This window comes from Gossypium raimondii, chromosome 12 (assembly GCF_025698545.1).
Source record: "Gossypium raimondii isolate GPD5lz chromosome 12, ASM2569854v1, whole genome shotgun sequence".
Lineage (NCBI taxonomy): Eukaryota > Viridiplantae > Streptophyta > Magnoliopsida > Malvales > Malvaceae > Gossypium > Gossypium raimondii.
The window spans coordinates 4,021,405-4,048,515 of NC_068576.1; the positions used below are offsets into that span (position 1 = coordinate 4,021,405).

At 33.4% G+C, this 27,111-nt stretch overlaps 2 protein-coding genes and 1 long non-coding RNA gene across 3 annotated transcripts; 2 read left to right on the plus strand and 1 right to left on the minus strand.

Moving 5' to 3' along the window:
• Nucleotides 1-186: 186 nt before the first annotated feature.
• Nucleotides 187-1,998, plus strand: LOC105762905 (uncharacterized). Its single transcript, XR_001124046.2, has 3 exons — nt 187-285; nt 1,562-1,743; nt 1,853-1,998. It is a non-coding gene; the product is annotated as an uncharacterized LOC105762905 (long non-coding RNA).
• Nucleotides 1,999-5,444: 3,446 nt separating this feature from the next.
• On the minus strand, nt 5,445-6,845 carry LOC105762902 (uncharacterized). Its single transcript, XM_012580865.2, has 3 exons — nt 6,558-6,845; nt 6,405-6,480; nt 5,445-6,322 (listed from the first exon to the last, which is right to left on the minus strand). The coding sequence occupies exons 1-3, from the start codon at nt 6,644-6,646 to the stop codon at nt 5,579-5,581; spliced, it is 909 nt and encodes a 302-aa protein (XP_012436319.1). The 5' UTR covers nt 6,647-6,845; the 3' UTR covers nt 5,445-5,578.
• A 17,517-nt stretch (nt 6,846-24,362) lies between these two features.
• LOC105762907 (COBRA-like protein 2) lies at nt 24,363-26,497 on the plus strand. The gene is made up of 6 exons (XM_012580874.2): nt 24,363-24,438; nt 24,540-24,619; nt 24,701-25,157; nt 25,273-25,432; nt 25,545-25,807; nt 26,083-26,497. The coding sequence occupies exons 1-6, from the start codon at nt 24,363-24,365 to the stop codon at nt 26,373-26,375; spliced, it is 1,329 nt and encodes a 442-aa protein (XP_012436328.1). The 3' UTR covers nt 26,376-26,497.
• The last annotated feature ends 614 nt before the right edge of the window (nt 26,498-27,111 follow it).

The window sequence follows — 27,111 nt, forward strand, 5'->3', positions numbered from 1 at the left end:
TGGGGGAGAATGGCAAGAACCTCTTTGGTCACCCTTTGGTTCAAGATGCCATCCGGTGAGAAGCAGCCTCCACCACACTGGTCACCCCAAATCAATCGGAGATTTTGGTCCGGTAAAATTTAGCAACTCAGCTTGCTTTTTCTTTTCCTCTTTTACCCATATATTATTTCTTTTGTTTCTGATGTTTGGTTACCCTTCTTCTCCCCTTTCCCCTTCCCTTTCCCCTTCCCCTTGGGTTGCAAATCAGGTTGGTCAAGGACCTCTTCCGGTTCCTCCTTCATCCAGGTAAGGCTCCTTCTCCTTCTTCTGTTCTTCATTCCTTTTTCTTCTTCCGTTCTTCATCTTCTCTTCTCAGCATTAGATTTACAGTTAAGATCAGTGCATGAAAAGGATCTCAACATGCTTCAAGATTTAAATCATTTTAAAGAACCAAATGGTAGATAGGTGGAATCTTTGGCCTATATTGAATGGAGACGGAACATTTATCTTTGAACTGTCACCAAATAGTGTATGAAAATGCAGTGCTATCTTGAATTAGATAATTCACACATGCTAATATGAGACTTCTTCAGTATGATGGCCAGAATGTTCGGAATTGTTTAATTCAAGAAGAAAAATGAGAGCCTGGGATGCATTGCTAGCTCTCTAAAGAATCATTTCAGTTTATACTTCTCTTTTCATTGTGCTTCGACTATACTATATTCTACTGCTGCACATAGATTGGAACCTTGCCATACAAATTTTAATGTTGCTTCTTACGTGCAAAAACAGTTGGATCATGTATTCTTGTACCTTTTGTCTTGTTTTTCTTTTCCCCCTCTTAAATTTGGTTGCTTGCCTCTTTAATCATTACCAAAAAAGATAATTTTATATCATCAATGGTTGCTGAGATAGTAGAAAAGATAAACCTTTTACTTTCTGCATAACTCATGGAACACTAGGTTTATTGAAGGTAGGGATTGGGTGCCCTGAGCTAGAAACCTTGGCTCTTACTAGTTACTGCTACCCTGCTATGTTTGTAGGGTCTCAAATTTACAGCCTATTTTATGGTCTGCATTTCTGTATTCTCATTTGCTTTGAAGGAATAGGCTTGTAATTCTTTGTTTCTTTATCATAATAGTTGTTGTTTTGCGTAAATGGAATATTTTATTTCAGTGTATGTACGATATCTTTCCATTTGAATCTTTAAGGTGATACAGTGATGCTTGTTGACTTCTTGTTACATGCTTTCATGTTAGAAAGGTTAAACTTTATAGCAATATTCATTGTTGCAAAACTAACAGTTTTGGCCTTAAAAACTATTGGCATGGTGTCATTCTACTCTTAATGTCCCTGGTTATGCTATAAACTTGAGGGAGATTGGTTTCTGCATATTATGCTAAAAGGAAATGAAATTGCTTGAAAATTTGTACAACATTCATGAAAAAGAAAAGAAAAGAAAAGAAAAGCTTGTTTATGAAGGCTTTCTATTATCTACCACATTAATTGGCATATCTAAGGACACACCTTGATAGAGATACATGTAATGGAAAATCCAATCGAGTTGCAATTCTTTCTCCAGATCTTTGAGGCTCCCTTGCTCAGGCCTGGTCAAATGATGCAAATCTGAAATGATCCACTGGTACAGAAGTCTACGCGCTACAAGGATTTCCACCAAGAGCAGAAGAGAGCAGTAATGATAACATGGTGTTTTGGTAGCAAGCGAGTAGCTATTACTGGATCATGGGACAATTGGAAGACCATGTACTGGAATCTCTATTACGGTGTCTATGTTTGAAGTTCCATTCTTTAGCTTGAGCAGTTTTCTTTTCACAATCTAAGTTACAGTAACTTTTATTTCTTCTCCTTTCAGAGAACCCTTGCACTCTTTGGGTAAAGGTTTCATTATCATGAAGATGCTCCCATTTGGTGTTTACCACTACCAATTCATTGTAGATGAGCTGAGGAGATATGCTCCAAACTTACCATGCGAATTTGATGAGTCTGGGCGAATTTGATGAGTCTGGGAATGCTTATAACATTTTGGATTTGCAGGTATTTTCAAACTTCGTTTTTCATTTGGATTGTAGATTCATCAAGCAGAGATAGGCTATCCCTGAATCGGGAGCCTGTTAGTTGTTATATAACAAGAAGGATAGATATATACATATTATTAGTATGTGAGTCTATTTGTAGCAGCTCCAGCTGCTGGACTTCCTCTTATGCTGTATCAGTAGCTGAAGAGCTTAAATGATCCAACAAGATAAAGTAATGATCACTGGTATCTGATAAATCGGTATAAAGGAAGGGAAATTGCAGTTGTATCTGTAGTCTGGCAGTTGCTTTCAGCAAGGACTCCATTTCTGCTATCACGCTTGTGTTTTCAATGGTTTGATATAAATATGCTACTTACATATCAATGACATCAGCCTGTATATGATGCATGCTATTTGCTAAGACTTTATAATGCATAATTATGATTTGGAAGTGTTCATGGCATCTCTATTGCCATCTTCTCAGCTTTCAAGACTAGGAAGTTGAGAATATTCTTCATATATTTAAGTAGCTATGGTGTAATGATACTTTGATGCATTACTTAATTTGTTGCTTGAATACCAACATTAATTTGATGCATTACTTAATTTGTTGTAACAGGAAACCAGCAGCAAACCAACATACAGACCAGCATCCTAGCTGAACCAGATAAGCAGCAGCATTTTGTTTATTTTGTTCATTTGTAACTTGATTTAGTTGCAATGTAATTTATACTTAAAGTTAGTAGGAGTAGTTGTTGATTTATGTTTGATGTTATAGCTGGTATGTCAGCTACATTTTGTTTGTAATTCTATCTAGGCTTTGGGAGCAGTTATACATTAGTTAACTGCCATATTTCATTGTAACATAAATGCTTCTCAAGTCAATGAAAAAGATCTGATTTTTGGAAATCAAATTCAGTTTTCTTCTTGTTCAAACTTCTGTGCATTCGTTTTTCTTTTTCTCCTTAGTTTTCTGCTAAAAAAACCAACACATGTAATCCGGACTACATGTACTTCGTTTTTCTCTTATAATTAAATATATATGATTAATTTTGAAATATTAAATAAAATAAATTTTTGAATTTTTCTCTAGTTTTAATTCATTTTTAATTATTTATTATTGAAAATAAATATAATTGTAATAATTTTTAGTCATTTATTAATTTTATAATTGTTAAATAATTTTAAAAACTTCTATTATATATCATTTTTAATCTAATGTCCTTAAAAGTCATTTTCTATTTTCACCTCACCGCTACAGCTGCGTTTGAATCCAAACACACACTCCACCGCTGTTTCTAATCTCACTGCTACAGTACTCAATCTCACCGCTACAGTTACTAATCTCACCGCCACCGCTGTTTTTAACCTCACCGGAGCTAAACACACCGCCCATCCAAACTAAGCCTAAATAAACAGCAAAAAGCAATCAAAGTCCAAATATTCAAAACTCTAAAAATCATTAAAAATGACTTTTTATAATTATAATTATAATTACTATGTTTTATAATAAGTTGTGCGAATTTTAAAAAAATTCACGACCGCGATACCCGCAGTGACCGCAATAGCGTCCGTTATGTCCACAACCGCGACAAACGCGACGCGACCGCGACCGCGACCGCAATTTAAATTCCTGACAACAACAGTCCAGTAATCTTTGGTTTAAAGCAATCTTGCTCCAGTTTTTGCTATGTATCTATCCTGATTAAAAGCTATCTTGCTCTATTTTGCCTTGTATCTATCCTGATTAAAAGCAATCTTGCTCCAGTTTTTGCTATGTATCTATCCTGATTAAAAGCTATCTTGCTCCAGTTTGCCTTGTGTCTATCCTGATTAAAAGCCATCTTGCTCCAGTTTTTGCCTTGTGTCTATCCTGATTAATAGTTATCTTGCTCCAGTTTTTGCTACGTATCTATCCTCTCGATTTATAATTAATGTAACTACTTAACCGGCGCTATTATCCTGCTGCTTATTTGCTCTGCCATATCTGAGCTTGCTTTGAGTTTTGGTTTGCTTTATTCCACTTTCCAAAAAAGTGAACTTTCCTTTATCATGTTTATTTTAATTTTGAAAACATAAATTAATTATTATTTGCACTTGAATTTTTAAGTTCATTTGTGATTTTCCACTCGTGCCATGCCTAACGTAATGTGATGATATTATATCAAAACAATTAACGAGTTTATTATGAATTAGATTGAACGACACTCTCAATCGTTCAAAGCATGATCGAATCATCAATCTAAAAAAAATTTAAATTTCAATAAAAATATTTATTTAATAAATAGTCATTCTATGGAACAAGTTTTTAAGACTACTTTAATTATTTATTTATTAATGTTAAATGAATTATTTCTTTACATAAAAAACTATTTCTCCTCAAAGTTAGCAACATGTTTGGGTCTTAAAATTAAGTTGTTCTTACAAACAATCTTAAAAGTAGACTCAATTTGCAACAAACAAACATATAAGTACGAACTTTGACAAAGCATGAATCAATGTGATACTGTTTTAATAAATCAAATTTTCATACAAGACAGGAGAGCCAACACTAGATCGGACCGTTCATGCATTTTAATTATATCATAATAAAATTTAAAATAGATTTCGTTGATTTTATTTTCTAGAAAAATCTTGACGTAACACCAACCCACTTGTTATAACATTTCAATTATCAATATTTTGAAAAATAAATTAGATAATTATTATAAATAGGAATATCATATATTTATAAAAATACGTGGGTTAAAATGAAAAAGAAATGTAAGAGAATTTAAGTTGTAACAAATGAATCCTTCCACCATCTTAATACAATTATAGCATGAACTTCAGGATATCATTACATGTCATACTTTGACATGCAATCCATCAAATCCCTACTCGAAAAATAAAAAGTTTGAGTAAAATATAATTTTAGAAAAATAAGTTTAGACACAAAAATAAGACTTGTTTTCGTCAAACCCTAGTTAAGGTTTTTTTGATCTGGCCCGAATATGTAAAAAAAAGAAGAAGATGTTTTTCTTGTTTTTTACTATTTTCTTATTATTATTTGGATATTGTATAACTCTTTAATTTTGTTACTATTTTAAATGCATTTGCTTGTTAAATTGCACCTATCTTAGTGTTATTTAAGTCTACATATATATTTATTTTCAATTTGTAGTATCTTTGGTGTATTATATTTTTAAAAAAATTATATAATAAATAATATAAAAAATTAATACGGGAGGGTTGGACCGAGCCCGGATTTTAACATTTTTATTCGAGTTGGGCCCAGACAAAACCTTAGACCCGTTTTTCGGGCCAGACCCAAACCTAACAAATGAGCCTAAAATTTTGGTTGGGCCTGACCCGGCCCAGCCCATCAACACCATCATGTTTGTGCCAAATAACAAGTTCAAAAAGTCTGAGGTTGTAAACTATTCGCACTTCCGGAGAAAAAGAGATGTTCATTTATAATTGGATCAGATTAGTTTGATACGTAAGCATCCGAAACTGATTAAGTATCCATGTTCTTACATCATTTAAAGATTACTTATTTATGCCACCCTTGTTTCAGGCATTCAATTATGCAACAGTTGACTTGGGATGAGCTTTGTATAGAGGGCAAATGCTACACAAGCAAAGACAGGTCCAGCCCAAAAAACCCAGTGTCCGTTCCAAAGGTGGCCGCCTCTAATTAAAGCCGGACCCAAACATCTTGCAGGGTTCATCCCAACCCCTGCATAGCCCTTGGTGGAAGTTACAGTAGTTGAGATAAATACGATAAGGCCCACCACAACACCAATGATAGAGCAAACCACCACTCGACCCAAGTGCTTGGCTTGACGTTTATCAAAAGCAATCCATATGGAAGCAAAAAGAAATACGAAGGTGCAAATAATCTCCAGCCATAGGGCCTGCCTCGTCTCGAGTCCGATCACAAGTGGCCCATTTGCACTTGGCACAACAATAGTGAGGGTGCACCCACCAAGAGAAAATGTTTGCTCAATTTTGGTGTTCACCACAGACTGTAATGCAAGTGCCCCTAGTACGCCCCCAACACATTGAGCCAATATATAAATGGCGGCACGTGAAAGGGAGATAACTCCGGTGAGTGACGCGGCAAGGCTGATAACAGGATTGATGTGGCCACCGGAAATGGGAAACGTGGCTAGGAGGAGAACCGTGATAGTGACAGCAATAAGAAATGACATTATAAGGTGGGGCGTTTTTGTTTGTGTCTCGTAGGAGGAGATGACTATGGTGTCCATTGCGAAGACCAACACTGCTGTCCCAAGGAGCTCTGCCAGAGATGCTCTCCAAACCTGACAATTCAGTAGCATTATAGGATTGGACTAGTAATGCCCTTTAAGAAAATTAAGGAGAAAAAGGAAAAAGTCCAGAAACCTCCAAAGAGAAAAGCTCTTCAAGACATAAAATCTTGTTCAAGGTAGTGGGACTTTGCTTCTTCTCATCCTCAACCCTGCAAATTTATTTGAAGAAAAGACAATTTCAAGTTCAATATAGTCCAAAGATTATTAAAGAATATGTGAGGCTTGCCTTGGCGTGGCAACAAAGGGCCGGACTCTAGTTCCAGTATAGGCATTTTCCTCGTCTTCAATAACACCAATAGGTCCAGTTCCAGCCATCTTTGGTTCAAAGCTCCAGTTTTTCCTTGTATCTATCCTCTCTATATATAATCAATGTAACAACAACAAGTGCATGAAATCTTTAACTTAATTATGTAACATAGCTTTATCTTGAACTACTTAATCGGCGCTATTATCCTGCTGCTTATTTAGTATACGATATCTGAGCTTGATTTATGCCTTTTCAACCATAAAGATGTAGGCGTTTAAGATGCCCAAACCTATAAACTGCTATTTATTGATCCTGGAGGCCAGTGAGAGCTATTACCGCAAGTATCTTGAGATGCAACTTGCAAGAATTAATGGCATTACGATCAAGAATAGACGCTCCATATCGAGAGCTGGACCAGTTTTCAATTGGCCTCATAAATTGGGAGAGTCCAATTAATGAGGACTTGCCACACATTTGGTTGATACATATTAGCTGGTCAATCTTTATCTAGCAATATAATTAGGCAGTAGGCAGTGTTATTAAATTCCCAACTATATATGATAATGAAAAAGCAAAAGTCTATTTGCAGCAGTGGACTGTGTATAAGATTGGGTTGTGGTTGCATTCAAAGTGATCAGGGGTTGGGATACAAGCAGTCTCAACTGTGCGTACTTGCAACGTCTTCAATGCTCAGTTTTAGGGTTTTGGTAATAAGTGTTGTTCGAAAGGTGGTTAAAGCTAGTCCTTACATCATTTTCATCATTTTCAACATATAAATGAGTGCCACAACATCCTTGAATTCAGAGTACAACAAGATGGAGTTTAGACTGAAAACCTCCAATGTATAGGAATTTCATTTTATTAAATGTAAGGAATAATAGCTGTTGAGTAAAAGATGCTGAGAATGACAAGTTACAGCCATGGATGGATTGTATTTCTTCTTATTTTAATAAACAGCAAGAAAGCTCATTGAATTTCAGAATCAACATTTCATTGCAAATTTCATCCATCCACCTGATAAAGTCAAACAACACCTTTTCTTTTCACTAAACCATACTTAAATTTCACTCGCCAATCAAAACTTACCATATAATGTGTGGCAAGTTCTCATTTTTTTTTTGGAGAATTTATAATTTATTTTTGAAAATTATAAAAACACTTTTTAAATTTATAATTATACAAAAATTTAAAATTTCATAAAATTCTAATCAGGTTTTCATCGGATTTTTTAGATTAAAAATTTCATAACAAAGCCAACAACCTTGTGAAAGACTAGATCGTTGTTCACATTTTCATGTTCTGTCAGCAATAAAGACTGCCATTTTCTAATTGGTTAAACCAATTAGAGTTCTCACATCCAGCATGTAAGTTAGTATAGAATAAATGTACTCTAAAAACCATTTTTTTTTTAAAAGTCAACATTGAGGAACAAAACAATATAGTGGAAATGATTTTAAAATCGGGCCTCAGATTTGTAGTTATTCATTCGATTCGATTTCTTCGTTTAGTTTAATTTAATAAATTATAAAAATAAAATATATTTCTTCAAAAAATAGAGAGAATCAGCTCAACTAGCGATTTAATAAGTCTAAAAGAAAAAAATTCACTTGATAACAATACTATCCATCAACCCATTAATAAGAGAATAATGAGTTTTAATGCACTCAAACCTACATACTCCTACATTAAACAACAATACCTATACCAATCAATAAAAGGATTGTTATATATATTTTATAAAAGAGACATCCTACAATAATTAAATATAAGAGTACTTATAATTAGTTTACCAGTATGCATGCAATCAATAAATATATGTATGGAATCCCCCAAAAAGAATCAAGCTGCATAGAAAAATTATACGTTAAATGTTGTCTATTTTGACGAATATATAAAGGTTGGTAAATTAAATAATAACCTTGAATATCCTCATAAATATTTTTTCTAACCATTTTTAATCCAAATTTCTTTTTTCGCGAATATCTAAATTTTATTGTAAACATCGTATGAAGATGAAGTTTGATTGTCCAGACATAAAATGGACGAGAGGAGAGTAATTAATATCAACGAATTATGATTAGATTAATGTTTTAGACTTTTATGAATTTTAAAAGCGTTAAACTGATATTTTAACTATAATTTAGAGTTTGTGTTGCTATGAGATTAATGAAAATTAACCAACGATAAAGCATTATGGTCCGATAATATGAGCGCCTATTATATAATTTTTTTATAGCTGAGTTTTAAAGAGATGAAATGTGTAACTCACTTTTTTTTTTTTGTCAATTTCGACGATTTATAAACGTGGGAAAGGATGGTATGAAATTGAGATTGATATCTCTTTTAAATAATTTTATGTTATTTTAATATTTTTATCCTAAAATTAAAATATTAAAATTTAAGATAAAAATATTGAAATCACATTAAATTTTAAAAGAAAATATATAATATATTCCTTTCTCCGATAAGGATGGTTGACGTTTCAAATTTAATTAAACCTATAAGAAATCTTGGCAAAATCTAGGGTCTCACTTGGCGAAAGGAACCTTTCTATATATTGATTACAATGGTGTCTGATTTCAACTTGAAATGTTAGGGTATACGTGGAGCAAATATTGTGGTTAGACTTGCAGTACCACTAAAGTCCCAGAATGATATCAAAAAGTTTATTTTAGTCCTTTGCTATTAAAAGGAGTATTTCAGCTTATATATTTGAAAAATTAATATTTTAGTCTCTACACATTAACTTTGTCGTTAAAGGAACTATGTGGCTTAATGGTGGTTGGCGTGGCATTAAATCAAATTAAAAAAACTTATTAGGCTTGAAAACGAATAGAATGATGTGACTTAATGGTTGTAACATGGACCAAACTTGAAATAATTTAAACACAACAACTATATGCAAAAATTACCTAAAAAAAAAAAAACATTTGGAGTAAACAACAAAATTAGTTTCTTACCTCAACTCATTCTACAAAATTATTGTTTAGCTTTTTAATTTAATTTAATATTTGATTTAATGTCACGTAAGCCACTTTTAAGTCGTGTGATTCCATTAATAGCAAAGTTAACGTGGAAGGACTAAAATATCAAAATTTTAAACGTGTAGGGACTAAAATGTTTCTTTTAATTGTAGAGGGAATAAAATATATATATGATATGGTACATGAGCTTCTTTCAAACCTTAACCGCCACAAATTGATTTTTTTTAACATTAGTCTCATTATAGGTTCTTATCATATTTACTCTTTTTTTATACAATGCCTAAAACTACCCATAACCTCTCCCCAACCCTTAAATAGAAGGATAATGCGCTTCAGCACACTCAAACCCACATCCTCCTACACTGGTAACAATGCCAATGCCAATCGAGTTAAGACTTAATCGGCAAATTAATTTTTAGTTTGTAGTTTTTGACATATTACTTGTATTTATTCCACCTTTGAAATGCAACAAAATTATATACCTAGACTAAGCTACATGTACATGTATGGAGCCTCTTCACAAGATAAGAGGATAACAACATGAGAATCTTGTCTTAGATCAAAGACTATAAATATTAAGAAGAAAAGAATCTCATTACTTTTAAAGATTTGACCACTAAATTAAAATGAATATCGAAGAAGATAAAGCGACATTTTGAATTAAGGGTTAAGTGGTGCATGTTGGTGCATGGTGATAAAAAAATATATGAGTAATAAACAAAGGCTTAAAGCTGTATAACCATGCCACTATCTTTAAGATTCTATTCGCCCCCACCCATACTTTGGTGTGCAATAGAGTTACTAGCAAATGAACTTAAAGACACAATGTGTAACACCCCTAACCCGTACCTGTCGCCAGAATAGGATTTTGGAGCATTACCAAGTAACCGTAATCTAAATCATTCATTTCAAACATTTCAAAAATCATAATATAATTCATCATTAACATGCATAGAGTCCCTTATTCAAGCCTTTGAGGGCCTAAAATCACTTTAGAAATTATTTGGGACTAAATCGGAAACATTTGAAAAATTTAGGAAAAAGTTAGAAAAATTTTAACTGCAGAGGTCACACACCTGTGTGGCCAGGCCATGTGACATACAAGGCCAAGTTACGCGCCCGTGTGTCTGGCCGTGTAGGCATTCGAAGTAGGGACACACAGTCGTGTCCCAGCCCGTGTCCGTGCCCGTGTAACTCATTGACTTGGGTCGCACGGCCAAGCCACCCTGTTCCAGGCCGTGTACCCTTCAAAAATGGCCTCGCACGCCCGTGTGCTAGCCATGTGTCTCACACGACCAAGTCACACGCCTGTGTGTCTGGCTGTGTGGACCTAAAATGTGTCTTAAACAACAAGTTTACCATTTCCTACTTGCTTGGGCATTAAGTAACTCAAAAACCATTCGTTTAACCTATTCAAAACACGATCAAACATACTCAAAACATGCCAAAACAATCATCTTAGGTGCCTAACCAATGTACCCTCATTGGTACCATATTTATATCAGCAAAACCTATCATCAATGCATCATTCAAATCAAAATTATAAACATGCCAAAATCCATCAAATTTGGCCTAGCTCATATCTACCTAAAATATTAACTTAAATTCACGTACACATATCAAGCATTGGTTCAATTCACCATACCATATTATGGCTTCAAACACAAACACATGATTACATATATACCAAACCAACATTACACTTATAACCTTATTTACAATCCATCCACAAAATAACCATCAACTAGACATCCTAGGTACATGCTGACACAAAAGATAAACATCGCCACATTTGAGTTCGGGATCGTTGCTGAATGCTAAGTCGATGATCAAAGGTGAAGTACCTAACCTGTGCATGGAAAACAAAACCGTACGCTGAGTAAAACTCAGTGATATTTCTATAATCCGAACATTTAAAAACATAAAGATACATGGATGCTCAATTTAAATTGCATAATCACATTTCTATCTAACAAGCAATTGTAAATTTATCACCATATCAATTTCATGTATAATAGCATATCATTTCATACTATACTCAAATTGCACATGTTATCATCTTTTATTTGTTTAACAAATATCCCAATTCACATATCTTGCTATATAAATAGCTTTTCACATATCAATCAACCTTGTATTTATACAATGGCACAATTCATTCCATGTTCAATTCATGAATACATAACTCATATATTTCATTTGATCACAACATTTTTCACTTTTCATGATTCAATTCTCTATCTCATTTCCATTTCACAAATCATGTCATTCCAATATCAATATAGAATTTTAATAATTAATTACCCATATTAACACGACTCGAACCCAGATGGATACACAGATTCAACCAACACACCAGTTTGGCATCATGTGCCTCATCGAATAAATTCGAAGTAATAACTGCGCCCAATGCTATATAAATTGACACCTAGTGTCGCATCGGTTAAACCGAAGCAAATTGGCACCCAGTGTAACGACCCGATAGTCACGAGTGTCGGAAAGTGCATTTTTGAGACTCCTTTACTGTAAAATGGATAAATATTTACGGAGCTAGTTGTGTAGCTAATTAGGTTTTGGTTAAGTGAATTTGCATGAATTAAGAGTAATTAGGTATAAGGACTAAATTGCATAAAGGGTGAAAGTTAAATTATAGATTAAAGAATAATTAAAAGGACTAAAGAAGTAATTTTGCCATTGACTTTAAATGAGGCGGCATAAGGATTAATATTATTATAAAATTTAAAGTTAAAATATATATATATTATAATATTATAATATTATATCTTAATGTTTAAGTATATATTATATATTATATTATATAAGAATAAAACAAAGAAATAAAAGAAAAATAAATAAAGAAAGAAACAGAGAAGCAAAAACGAAGCAGGAGAAAAAGAAAGAAAGGAGAAAACTAGGGTTTCAAAGTTCCAAGTTCAATTGGTTAGTCAATTTAGTCTTTTTTTTAATTTTTATGTTTTTTGAATCCCGGTATTAAATACTACCCGATCCATGTCAAAATTTTAGAAATTATTAAGTTTTTAAATGTTGTTAATGTTGAATAATTTTAGTATTAGGGATTAAATTGATACATTTTCAAGTTAGAAATGAAAAAGGAATGAATTGTAGAATAAATTGTAAATTTTGAGAAATAGAGACTAAATTATGAAAAATTCCAAATTTAGGGATTTAAGTGAAATTAGAGAGTTAAATCTAGTTTAAAGTGGAAATTAAATGAAAATATAGAATTGATTGTGAAGAAATAAAATTAGTCTCAGTTTAGGGACTAAATTGGAATTTAGACAAATGTTGAGTAAAAATTGAAATATGCAATATGAAATTGAATTGTATTGTATTGATGAATTTTAATTGTTTTAATTCCGTAGCTAACGTCATATCAGAATCCTCGACTAAAAAGGGGAAAGATAAAGTCGACGTGGAATAGCTCGGAATTTCTGGTTTGTATTTCCATAATCTGAATTTAGTTGTTAATTGTTATAATTCAATTTAATGTATATGGTAAGTGTTGAGGTGAGAATTATTATGTTTTGCAATTGAAATTGATTGATTTAATATGTGATGAATTTATTGAATTTATATTGAATTGAATTGGTAGATATATATATTGAATGGATTGATTTTTTAATTGAAATGATTATATGTGTAATTATGTATTATATGAAAAATCAGTATTGGGTATTGATTATATCTGAAATGCGAAATTAAACCCTATTAACTATATCAGGCTTAGTCGGATATAGATGGCATGCCATAAGATTGGAAGAGTTTAGGGATTTCTTCTACTTCGAGTCGATGAGACACTGGGTGTCAATTTACTACTTCAGATTAATTCGATGAGGAACTGGGTGCCAATTTACTGCGGTTTAACCGATGAGACACTGGGTGTCAAATTATTACTTCGAATTATCCAATGAGGCACTGGGTGCCAAACTGGTGTGTTTTGGTTGGATCTGTGTATCCATCCGAGTCCGAGTTCGAGTCGTATTAATAGGGGTAAATGAATAATAAAGTTTTATAATTGATATTGAAATTGTATGGTATGAGAAATGGAAGTGAAATAGTGAATTGAAAATAGAATGTGAAATATGTTGCAAATATATGGAATATATGAGTTATATACTCATGAAATGACTATGGAATGGATATTGCAATTGTATAATGAAATATGAAATAAATTGTGAAAATTTATTTATATAGCAAGTATGAGAATTGAGATATTTGTGAAACAAATAAAATATGATATGGTTGTTGTAATAATTAAATATTAATATGTGTTTATATTTCAATTGTATATTTGTAATTTCTTATTTTTAAATATTCGGATTATAGAAATACTTTTGAGTTTATACTCAGCGTACGGTTTTGTTTCCTATGCGCAGGTTAGGTTCTTAACTTTTGATCGCCGATTCAGCATCCAACAACGATCTCGAACTCAAATGTGGTGATGTTTATCCTTTGTGTCGACATGTACCTAGGGTGTCTAAATAATAGTTATTTTGTGGTTTGATTGTAAATGAGGTTATAAGTTTAATTTTGGTTGGTTTTATACATATAAATATGTGTTTGTTTTTGAAGCCATATTATGACATGATAAATTGAACTAAATCTAAATAGGTGCATGTGAATTTAATTCTATGTTTAAGTGCTCATGAACTAGGCAAATTGATTTGGATTTGGTATGTTTATAATTTGTATTAAAATGATGCTTTGATGACTTGTTTTGATGATATGAAATGTTTGAAATTTCTGTCCGTTTGATCTGTAAACTCCGGTAATATTCCGTAACCCAGTTCCGGTGAGGGATACGGGTTGGGGGTGTTTCACCCATTGCCTCATCAACTCGAAGTCGAAGATATCCCTAAACTCTTCCTATCCTATGGCATGTCATCTATATCCGACTTAGCCCAATACAGTTAATAGGGTTCCATTTCGCTTTCAATATATATATATATATATATATATATATATATATATATATATATATATCCAATATCAAATTTTATATAAGCACATTATCACACCTATTCAATTCAATCAATATAAATTCAATAAATTCAACACATACCAAATCAATTCATTTCAATTGTAAAACACAGTAGCTCTCACTTCCAATGCTTACCATATGTAAGAAATCAAAATATAATAATTTACAACTTAGTTCGGATTATAGAAACACAAACTGTAGATTCTGAGCTATTCAATGTCAATTTTATCCTTCCCTTTTTTAGTCGAGGATTCCGGTATGATGTTAGCTACAGAATTAAAACAATTAAAATTCATCAATACAACACAATTCAATTTCATATTGAATATTTTAATTTATTCATCAATATTTGCCTAAATTCCAATTTAGTCCCTAAACCGAGACTAATTTTTATTATTCACATTTTATTATATTTTTATAAAATTTCACTTTAAACTAAATTTAACTCCCTATTTTAAATTAAACCCTAAATTTCAATTTTTCACAATTTAGTCCCTATAACTCAAAATTTATAATTTGTTCTACAATTTAATCCTTTTTCATTTCTAGCTTAAAATCTATCAATTTAATCCCTAATACTAAAACTATTCAACATTAACAACATTTAAAATCTTGACAATTGCTAAAATTTCAACATGGGTCGGGTAGTACTAAACACCAAAATTCCAAAAACATAAAATTACAAGAAAAAGAACTAAATTGACTAACCAATTGAACTTGAAACAATTTGGAACCCTAGGCCGTGCGTTCTCTCATTTCTCCCTTTCTTTCTTTCTCTTTCTTAATTTGCATGTTTCCACTTACTTTTATTATTTCCCTTTTTTTTATACTAACTATTATTATATAACTATTATCATTATTATATAATACATATATGTATATATATTTGGTTTCTTTTAAAATTACCTAATATTATAACATATATATAACATATGCCGTCCATTATATTAAGAAATTGTTAAATTACAATTTTAATCCCTAATTGATTTTTAATCTATAATTCAAATTTTATCCTATACGCGATTTAGTCCTTATACTATAATAACTCTTAATTTATGCAAATTCACTTAATCGAAACTTAATTAACTACACAACTAATAATATTTACGAGTCTGATTTACGAGAACGGAGTCTCCGGAATGCACTTTTTGACACCCCTGACTATTGGGTCGTTACAAATGAAACCAAATGACTACATTTTGCACCGACAAAAACAATCCACTAAGCATTAAGTGACGCATAGAAAGAGTATCAAATTCTATAAAGAATTTCTATACTAATGCTTTGACATAGGAGCATCACTATTTATTATGTGTGAACAATTTAAGCTCGTGACTAGGAGCAATGTGACAGTTTAAGCTTGTGCCTAGGAGCAGTTTTTTTATTAGCTTTTTTAACCTATGGTTAGAGTCCATTTCGATATTTTAGAAATAGACAGTTGCCCTCAATCCCTTGGAAACCCACCATTTTGTTTTTTCATGAAGTTAGTGTAATAGGATTGAAAAGAATCAAATTTTATTATTCTATTCATCATGTTGAATTGAGAAACCATAGTGGATGATGTCAAGTTTGACGATGGTACCTCTTTTTCAAACTCAATTTTTTATTCTTTATGGAGTTGCGGGATTTTGTATTCCAACACAAAGCATTCCTCAAGAGAATGACTAATCAACTGGTGGTATTTGCTATAGTTGGGATCATCTACTCGATCGACTTGTTCAAGTCGCTTAATATTTGACAACTGATCAAGTCGCTTCATATTTGACAACTAAATCAATTTAGGTTTTAAACGTTCTTTAAGCATTTTTGGAACATCAGTATAGAGAAAGGATATTTTTTTTCTTGCCTCTCCTTTAGTGTGACTCTTTTTGTACCTTTAACTTGAGCAAAAATGGGCCTCACATCTGCAACCATGGATTGATTGAAATCTTCATTGTTAACTAACATTTTTCCCCCAATGTGAACTGCTTGCTCAAAAGGTTCTTGATTTACAACCATTGTAATACTTAACTCCATGTCATGAGCTCAAATAGTTAATTCCTCAAAGGACTTCAAATTGATGCCTTGGAGAATGTAGTGCAAGTCCTAATTCATGCCTTGTATGCATGTTGATGGTAGAGAATTTTGACAATTTCTCTTTTTAGTTTAGACTTAGATTCATCCAGTGGTGGATGTAATCGATAACTAGCTTTTCTTTCCATTGTTGTAAGCCTGTGAGCTCACTTATGCTAACAATATGATGAGTGTTATAGAATCAATTGAAAAATTAACGCTCAAGTTCTTCCCAACTGTCAATCATTCCAGGCTAAAAATCAGTGTACCAATCAAAGGGATTTTCTTTCAGTAATTAAATGAACTGCTTCACCATGAGATTGCCATCAGTACAGGTGCTATTATAGGTTTCCACTAATTAAGTGACATGTTGACGTGGATTTCCTTTACCATCGAGCTGTTGGAATTGTAACACCCTTAACCCTAATCTATCGTAGGGACAGGATTACGGAGCATTACCAAACTTTTCAGATCAAATATGAACATTTCATAACATTTAATATACATATCAAAAACTAATCATGAAACACTCATATGGTCCCTTGTATGAGCCCTCGAGGCTCATAATACGCATTAGAAATAAGTTGGGACTAAACCGGAAACTCGGAGTATTTTTTTCCAAAATTTCAAAATTTTTCTTAGGTGTAGGGGACACACGCCTGTGTGGGAAGGCCGTGTGGCTCACACGACCAAGAGACATGCCCATGTCTTAGGCCGTGTGGGCATTCAAAATGAAGCACACAGTCGTGTCCCAGCCCGTGCCCATACCCGTGTAACTCTCTGAATTAGGTCACACTGCCAAGCCACACACTCATGTGCTAGGCCATGTGAGCATACTAATTTATGAAATTAAGGTGCAGAGGTCACACGGCCAAGCCACACACCTGTTTGCTAGGCCGTGTGAAAATACCTGGGCATTCTGTTTCTCAATTTTAAAAATGTAGGGGACACACGACCAGACTACACGCCCATGTGCTAAGCCATGTGTCATATACAGCTGAGACACACGCCCGTGTCTCTACCCATGTGGACAAACATAGGTCATTTTAAGGCCATATTTCTCACCCATTTTTTATTACAACCTATACACAACATTTTGGTACATCAATACATCCCAAACAAACAATCAAAACAAGCCAAAAACATGTTTTAAGTATAACATAACATCACATATACTCAAATACCTAAATTTACCAATTTTAATCCATCTAACTTGTCTACTAAAGTTAACCACAAATTGGATCTTGAATTAATGATGTCCACTTCAAGGGTCGTTAAGACTTGATCTTAAAAATGAGTTTGGAGAGAGTTTGGATCCAAAGATTTTTGGGACTTAATCTTGAATGGTTTGAATCCTCTTCAAGTATCGTGGTGACTTGCTCTTGAAACGAGTTTTGATCTCCTTTCTTCAGTTAAACTGAATCGGAAGGTGACTTTCTGTAAAAACATCTTTTACCTTCCTCTCCTCGGTTGAACTAGATTGAAAGATAACTTTTCTACAAAATTAATGTGTCGTTCTTCAAAATTTCTTCAAGTTTTTCAATTTCTTCATAGAATTTATGGACTTTTTAAACTTGTTAATGTGTTTTTAATGGCGTGAAGGTAACCCATTTTATAGTGCTAGTCACTTGAATAAAATAGAGTACTTGTAAAATCTAACTTCTTCATTTGAGTATTCTACAATGATTAAAATCTTTTATTTATTATTTAGAGATAAAATCATCATTAAATAATATAATTTTTTGTAACAACTTCTTAAAAATTTAATTTCTTGATTTATCTCTTTATTAATTTAATTTAATTTGAGATAAACAATAATGACAGTGATTAATTTTGATGGGTCCAAAATTGCTCCCTCTACAAATGCCGTAAATTTGTACATAAAAATTTTGAGTAAAAAATTAACTTGAAAAGTTTGGAGTCAAATTTATTTATAACTTTGAAGAGGTTACAATCTCTAGACTTTCTTAAATACAAAGAAATTTCTTTGGTTTTTCTCTCTAATTGGGTTTCAATATATAGACCTGATTTTGGAAAGATACGATTTGTTTCAAGGGTCGTGAAACTTGATCTTGAACCAATGATGTCCACTTCATGGGTGGTTAAGACTTTATCTTGAAAATGAGTTTAGAAATAGTTTGGATCCAAGGATCATCCAGACTTGGTCTTGGATGGTTAAGACGTGAAACTTGGAGCAAACTCTCCCATAATGGGTTTAGAAATAGTTTAGAAATAGTTTGTAGTGACTTGCTCTTATAATGGGTTTTGACCTCCTTTCTTTAGTTGAATCGAATCAAAAGGCATCTTTCTTCATAAACGTCTTTTAACTTCCTTTATTCAATTGAATTGGATTGAAAGGTGGTTTTTCTTCAAAATTGATGCAGCATTCTTCAAAAAAGTTTCAAGTTATTTAATTTTTTTCGAAAAATTTCTAGACTTTTTGAACTTGTGAATGTGTTTAATGGTTTGGAAATGACACCTTTTTATAGTACTAGTCAGATAAAAAGAGTTATTGTAAAATCTAACTCCCCCATTAAATGTTCTACAAGAATTAAACTTTTTTTAATTAGTTATCTCTTAATAATTTAATTAATTATTAATTGATTATTTTATTTTAATTAAAAAATATTATTTTTATTATTTATATTTTAATTAATTTAAATTAATTAGAGAAAAATAATTATGATATAGATATCAGTTTCATCTATGGTAATTTCAGTTTGACCCATAATAATTTTCACTTGACTAGTGACATTTTATAATTGGTTAGAAAATTTCTTACTAAACATATGCGAGCAATTATGCAATAAATTACATGGGGGAAGGAATTATTTTTATGTCAAAGTAGTCTCTCGAATGCAAGTTTTGCCCTTGCCCCCAAAGATCTAAAACGTATTTGGGAAGCCAATTGCTTAGAATTTTTATATCAAAAGATTATTGTAGTGGATGTTTTATGATCTTGTTTTGTTTGTAATTGTATAAGTCGACAACATATCATTCGATCTGCTATTTTTTTCCTGGACCTCCCACGGGTCGCCATCAGGACATTGATGCACGTCGAAAACACAAAATAAAAATTCCTATAATAAAATAACTCTAAACTGTTATAAAGAGTAGTAGGGTCGAATTCATAAGGATTGGTTATTGTTATCTAATTTCGTTCTTTTTATTGTGAACAGGATTTCTGTCGTGGCAATGGTCGTGCCCACGACTCAAAACAACTTGCTGAAAAATAAATAAATAAAATAAATTAGAAAAGTTAAAAATATTTAGAAATTAAATAAGTGAGATAGCAGAAATAAATAATTATATTAATCAAAAATAAAATAAAATAAGAAAGTGGATTTGAATTTTGTAAACAGAAATATAAAGCCTTAGCCTTAGACTCGGTGAATTCTGGTTTCCGAATCGATCCTCAAAAATAGATTTTCTCTTCTAAACCATAAGTTGGTTATAGCGATCAAGAACGTCCTAACTGCCAATTCTTCCTTTCGTAGCTGATTCCGGTAAAACTTGCAAATCAACCCTTACCGTTTGTCTAACTGCGATACACGCGTTCGCAATTCAAGACCCTAGTAGCCTTGCGTTCTGGAGAACCCAACTAGGATCAACAACCTCAACCGCGCGGGACGTTTAAATCTGACCACTATCTCCATTGACGAAAATCCCACTAGTATGACCCCGCCAAGATACGCCAATTTGTTTGCGAGAATTTGAATTCAACAAGGCCGACTTGACTTTCCAACTGTACGCCAAAACTACTCCAACCCATTGCGCGCCTATTGAATTGAAATTGAATTGACTTTAAGGGACGAATTTGTGCTATCCCATATTCCAGAGAGATGGTGAATACCGTTATGAAAAACGTTTAGTGCGGATTCATTTCTTACGATTCTTGATCGGAAAGAATACCAGCCTAAAGCTAAGTTAGAAGTTTAGCTTAGCATGAAATTGGTCATGCTTTATGGAAGTGGATTTAATGGAGATGGGTGAAGATGGAAAGGGAAGAGACTTGGAAAGAAATTAAACAAATTTGTAAAAGGAAAAAAAAATTTGAAACGAAAAGGCAGTGTGCTTATTCAAAGGAAAAAAGGTTACAGACGCATGAAATTGAAAGGAATAAAAATAATTTCATTCAATTTCCAACCTATTCAAGTGTGTTTTTTAAAGGCCACCGCACACCCTATTTATATAAAAACCGTATACTAAAATTAGCCTAATCCACTTAACAACTAATTACATATGAAATAAAATATAAGATTTTCTTTTCTAAATATGATTTTTACAAAGTAAAAAATCTGATCAGCCCTTAAATGTCTCCAAATTTCTTATTCGACCGCTTTTTTATTGCTTGCACTCCAATTTAATCTTTTTCTACTTATTTTTGAATTAAAGCATCTAAATTTCGTTTTTGACAAAATTTAAAGATAAAATTACCAATTTAGCAGGAATTATTTCAAGAATTAATTGATTTGAACATGTAAAATATGCAAAATAAACATGCTATCAGACATTTTGCTCATCTCCTCCTTCCTCCATCTCAATCGGCACCTTCAAACACTCGACCACTAGCTTGGATACCAACTGTCACGGGGCTAGAACTTTAGTCTAGCAAACTACTTGACCTTAGGTGATTTCTTGGGTTCAAATCTTGCCTAAGTCAGCCTACTCTCGAAAAATGAAATTTCTTTTTTTGCAGAAATTCTCTAAGGCACCAAAGCAAAGCGGAAACAAACTCGAAAGACAAAAGAAGCTATGAATGAATAAAAGGCCACAAATAAATAGCGTACACTAAGTGTTTTAGTAAATGCTTTCAAAAGTATTTTATTACCTTGAAGGATTAAAACTGGATGATTACAAATGAGGGGGAAGACCTCTATTTATACTTGAGTTCCCCCAAAATTCAACAGTACAGATTAAGTTACATCGACGATCTAGATTTGTGCCTATCTACAAGATGAGAGTTCTAAGGGATTTAAACTCTATACATCTTTATCCCTTAGGATTTACATAAATTACCCTAGTAACTCTAGTTTTACTGGAGTGATTCACTGGGGCACCAAGGTTTTAAGTAGATGGGTTTGTTCATATGTTTCACGAGTTGGGCCAATTCAAACGGGTCAAATGAGCTCCATCTAATCAGTTGACCTCCATGGGACGTTCTGTACGTAATGGTCATGGGCTTTGATCCGCAACATGTGACACAGGCACCCGCTTTTTAGGTGTGAATACTCCTCAAGTGTAAACACACCCTCGAGGCAATAGGGAACCACCTAGACATAACAAAAAACCTTGTACTGACTGAAGGCATTACAAAATGGGCCCTATAGTGCACATCTTTCATGTATTGCATGATGACAACCTTCCTCATAACAATCTGTCATGTCATGCTAGCGAACACGAGGACCTCTCCTATAAATACCCTCTAACGATAAAGAAAGGGTCGACTCTTGAACCTTTAAAGTTTCTCTGCACAACCGTCTTTTATCCTAGCAATTAGCCTATGTTTTTGTTCCTTTCCGACTCTCCACCCCTTGAGGTGAATCGGCCTCCTCAGGACCACCACCTACTTCTCCCTACACCCCTTCTTGTTGTACACTATGTCAACAGTTATAATGTATTAAACTGATGAAATCAATGCCTCAAAGTTCAAAGCATGTACTAATAACTTTGGAATATAGAGTTATCTTCAGTACTTTTAAACTAATAATTCATGTAAATTTTGAGTAGTTGATAACAAATTTCGTAATTTTTATTATAATTTTGTCCTATTGGATAATGTTAAGGTAAATTTGTTATCTTGATCACTTTATATGCTAAACACGTGATTTTTACAGTTTTGAAGATAGTCGGTACATTGGAAGGAAAGATGGACTTGAAACTCACTTATGGATGCTCAGTGCTGCAGCATCTCTACAGCAAAAGCCCTATGAGAGTGGACTGATGTGGTGTCATCTTTGGACAACACAAAGATGCTTAATAGACCTCAGAACTCCTCTTGATCCAACTCTAAAGTGGGTTAACAAATCTAGACAGTCCACTAAGGGAGGAAGGAGCCCAAATTGTCCACTTGAGGTGCAGAAACCATCCATGTGACTTGGTAATCACCTAAATCAACAACCAAATCAATATGGAGAGAATCAAGGATCTCCCTCTCCATAAATCAAGGTGACCATCCTCCTCTCTCCACATTTTAAGCAACTCCCTCACCTTAGCAAGCATGTCGTCCACTCCTTTTCCACAAATCAAGGGTCGGCCACTTACATGAAGAAATTCAAGGGATGATCATGCTAAAAATAGTAAGACTCAAGGGGTTTTCACTACTATAAAAGGGGGCACTAGCTATCAATCATTCACTCACACCACATTTGAGAGAGCAACACACAAGTTTGAGAGAGCAATTCAAAGGTTTATTTTTTAGAGCAACCAAATTCGGCATTTTGAAAATAGTTGTGCATAGGAGCAAAGGAGAAGAAAGGAGGAAAAGCAACATGAGCAATGCCACGGAAAATCACCGGAATCAGCTTCTAGTTTCTTTCCCTTTAATTTTTTACTTTGTTCAAAGTTGATAAACATGATTGTCATTTACTCTTTTGCTTTCAATTTAATGATAATGACTTAATTCTGTTGATGCTAGATTGATTGCAATCCCTTAGCTTATGTTATTAATACTCTATTTATGTTGTTATGTACTTTGGTTGTTTATGCATTCAAATAAAATCATGAACATGCTTACTCATGCATAATTAATTTAGGGAAGCATATGAACTAGTGATTTAATCCAAATAAGATGGTAATTAGTAGATGCAATATTTGAATGGTGCATGTTTGATCTCTTAATGATGGAATTAGTAGTGATATTTAACAATATTGTTACCTTACATAACCCCTAAATATGATATCTGCTTATGAAACTTTGAAGTTAATTGAACATAATATGCTAAAGAGACTTAAAAGGTTAAAAAGTATGACTTCATTAACATTGTTTTAATAATTTCAAGTTAAACGAAAGTAATTAATCTAGCTCCTTTGTGTCATAGTAATTAATCTTGTGATTTGCTGCTTATTATTCTTTGTTAACACTTTCTTTTGTTTTGCATACTTGTAATTTTACTTAAGTTAATTAGTTAACTAAATTTACTTTTGATTATTTCTTTCACTGACTTGTCATTTGATAAATTTCATAAATAATTATTTACATTCAGTCCCTGTGGAGACGATAATCTTACTTATTATTCGATAATGTCGCAACATGTACAAAAAGACATTAGGGCTTCATAGTGGTCGGGTTGTCAACCGTATATATTCAGTAACCCTTATTCGTAGTTACAACAATTACATGTTTTCCAAGTCAATGATAGTTTCAAATATGATGATTTTGTTGCTAAGTGATGATTTCTTATCTTTAACTGGTTTTCAACAGTTGATGTCGCAAAGGACGAACAATGTCATTCCAAAACCGAAAGGACTTTCTATTTTGCTTTAATATGCTTCCGGCCTTCAAGGAATCTTCTAATTGGCTATTTGGGATTTGTCTTTTAATATCCATTTCTGATTCTCCAATGATTCTAGTTTGTCCAAACCCCAGCATTGTGAAAATGATGAGGATTTGGGTTTTAACCAGATGGAACCACACCATTTCTACCTTGTTAGTAACTAACATCACAATACATACTTCGTCACAAATTTTCAATTTAATATCTAAACCCCATATCTCTACTCTGCTATTTGTTTCCCAAAAAAAAAATGGGGCTGTTTCTTTCTCTTGAAAGGTCACTTGCTTTGATGCTGATATCGTTAATCACTGCTTGCACTTTATCAGGCATCAAGCAGTTCTCCTTCTTTGTTTCTTAGACCTTTTAATAAATGAAACTATCAATTAATGTTAATGATATATTGTTTGCATTTCTTACTGGCTTGCAGATTGCTATGATCCTTTGGATCCCAATGGCAACATTACAGTTACTTTTGACATTAATCAATGGATACCAGAAGGCTATGTGGTTTGTATATCATTCATAATCACTGCAGGGTTTCATTTCACTCATTCACCATGTGATTACTCAGGATGTTCTGGTTTGCAGGCAAGGGTAACAATTCAAAATTATTATCAATATCGCCATGTTGATAAACCTGGTTGGAAATTGGGTTGGACATGGGCCAAGAATGAGACCATCTTGTCTATGGCAGGTGCTTTTGCTACTAAACAAGGGAACTGTTCATCGTTCAAGTTCCAAACACCGCCGCACTCTTGCGAGAAAAGCCCTGTCATTGCTGATCTTATGCCGGATGCGTTATCAGAAAACAAGCCAGATGGTTGTTGTCATGGTGGTCTTCTTGCTGCTTGGGCTATCAATCCTTCTAAGTCATTCTCATCCTTCGAAATGACGATCGGAAACTTAGGGACGAATCCGAATGTGCAGGCACCAATCAATCTCACTTTAATGGCTCCAGGCCCTGGTTATACTTGTGACTTAATTGAGGACACTGATCCCTCAGTTTATTCTGATATTGGGGGTAAAAGACAACTCCAAGCTTATAGTAAGTATTCAATTTAACTTCATTATTCACCATTGTATCCACTAAATACTGAAAAGCTCTCCATGAGATTTAGAGGTAAATAAATATTTTGAAATGAAAGCCATATGTTCACCAGGAACATGGAAATCAACATGCACTTATTCGAGCTTTATTGCCAATCAAGCACCTGTATGCTGTGTTTCACTCTCCACATTTTACAATCCAAAGATCACATCATGCCCTACTTGCAGCTGTGGATGCAGAGAAGCAGATAAAAACACAGTTTCATGCATAAGGTGGGTTATAATTGTCTTCATTTTGTAATTCAAAACCAAAATACCTCTATTTCCTAGCTATAGTTTCCAAGCTTTAACGACATTCATCTTTTGTTTCTTCATGCAATGCCAGAGAAGGTTATAGTGAGCCAGAATCCGATTCATTTGATAATAATGATATAGTGAAGTGCACTGACCATATGTGCCCCGTTCGAATTCATTGGCATATAATGACAAATTACGTTACACATTGGAAAGTGAAGCTGACCATCTCAAACTACAATTATGAAAGAAACTATTCAAACTGGAATGTGCTAATTCAGCATCCTGGTTTCAGCCAGAGTACAACTGCATATAGCTTTAACAGTACAATGCTTCCCTCTTTTGGATTTTCAGGTACTTTCAGTTTACAGTACTGTTCCAATGGCCAGGATTCAGACATATCTCCCCCTTCACCTCAAGTGCCGGGGTTTTGGCCATCATCCCTTTTAGGCTACATTGAAAGTCCTCTTTGGGAACGCACAAGCCCCTCAAGCCTTCTTCCCTCAGTAAGAACCAAAGACTCTCCATTAAGAGAGTCCATTAGCCCTGAGGAGGTGTCCGAATCCTGGTCATTACGATGGATTTTTCCTACTTTTTTTTATAATTCTTTCTAAGAAGAACTCTTGCAGATGAGGTTGCTCTATTTTGGGGGATTGAGTACTATAATGACGAGCTACTCTATGCTGAAGAAGATAAAGTGAGTGCAGTATCCACACAGATTTTACTAAGGAAGGATTTAGATTCCTTTACACTGAGAAACGGATGGGCGCTACCTCGAAGAATATATTTCAATGGTGAAGACTGTCAAATGCCTCTTCCAGACACTTTCCCCATGCTACCAAATGTCAGCTCCAGCTTGAAACCTACTAACCCAGTTTTTCTTCTTTGCATCTATCTGACTTTCAAGAGATTATTTACTTGATATGGATAAATAAAATCTCAGTGAATGTTTGCTCACCAAATCATAACTTGGTGGGAATTTTTGTTAATTTTTCCCATAAATTCATTGTAAGGCATTTTTTTGGGGGGCAGTATAGTTACAAAGACGAATCCTTTATAAAAATAATAGGAATCCTTTACAACAATCCTTATAATTCATTGAAAGGTGAAGATTTCAGCTTAAAGTTCTTCATTTGTATGCTTAGCTTTTGTGTTTTTAGTTTTGAATCCAACACGAATCCTTAATTAAAAAGAAAAAAGATGAAACTTGAACTCAAGTCAAGGCTGACGGAGAATATGTTCGATATAAGGTAACGGTACCCGGGGGGTGACGATCAAATCTACATGCAGTGATGTGGGGAAGACGAACTAAATCCTGTCATCACTGCATTTTGTTATTTTATTGTTCTTTTCCTCATAGGCATTCTTTGACAGATCAACCAACACTGTAAAAGCACTGGAGTAGATTGTAGAATATCTTGGCAAATGATTCAAGCCCGGCAGGTTTGTTTTTCTTTATCGGCAAAACTCCACCAAATAAATTAAGAACTTTGGGTACATATTTACATAGTAATTGACATATCCTACCATGCTATCAATACAGTAATTTGCAGATTTAAACCTCGAACCAAACCCCAACCAACGCTTGTTAAAATGAACTGCATGAAGTTCTTACTTCTCAACGACTCTTTCTCAATATAATAATAATGACACCTTTC

Bases quoted from the DNA above. Each gene is read 5' to 3' on its own strand.
- LOC105762902 (XM_012580865.2), bottom strand. From the start codon at position 6,646: ATGGCTGGAACTGGACCTATTGGTGTTATTGAAGACGAGGAAAATGCC. The intron at 6,481-6,557 runs GCAAGCCTCACA...ATAAATTTGCAG, and splicing joins CCCTTTGTTGCCACGCCAAG to GGTTGAGGATGAGAAGAAGC. The intron at 6,323-6,404 runs GTTTCTGGACTT...CTGAATTGTCAG, and splicing joins AAGAGCTTTTCTCTTTGGAG to GTTTGGAGAGCATCTCTGGC.
- LOC105762907 (XM_012580874.2), top strand. From the start codon at position 24,363: ATGGGGCTGTTTCTTTCTCTTGAAAGGTCACTTGCTTTGATGCTGATA. The intron at 24,439-24,539 runs GCATCAAGCAGT...ACTGGCTTGCAG, and splicing joins CACTGCTTGCACTTTATCAG to ATTGCTATGATCCTTTGGAT. The intron at 25,808-26,082 runs GTACTTTCAGTT...GAACTCTTGCAG, and splicing joins TCCCTCTTTTGGATTTTCAG to ATGAGGTTGCTCTATTTTGG.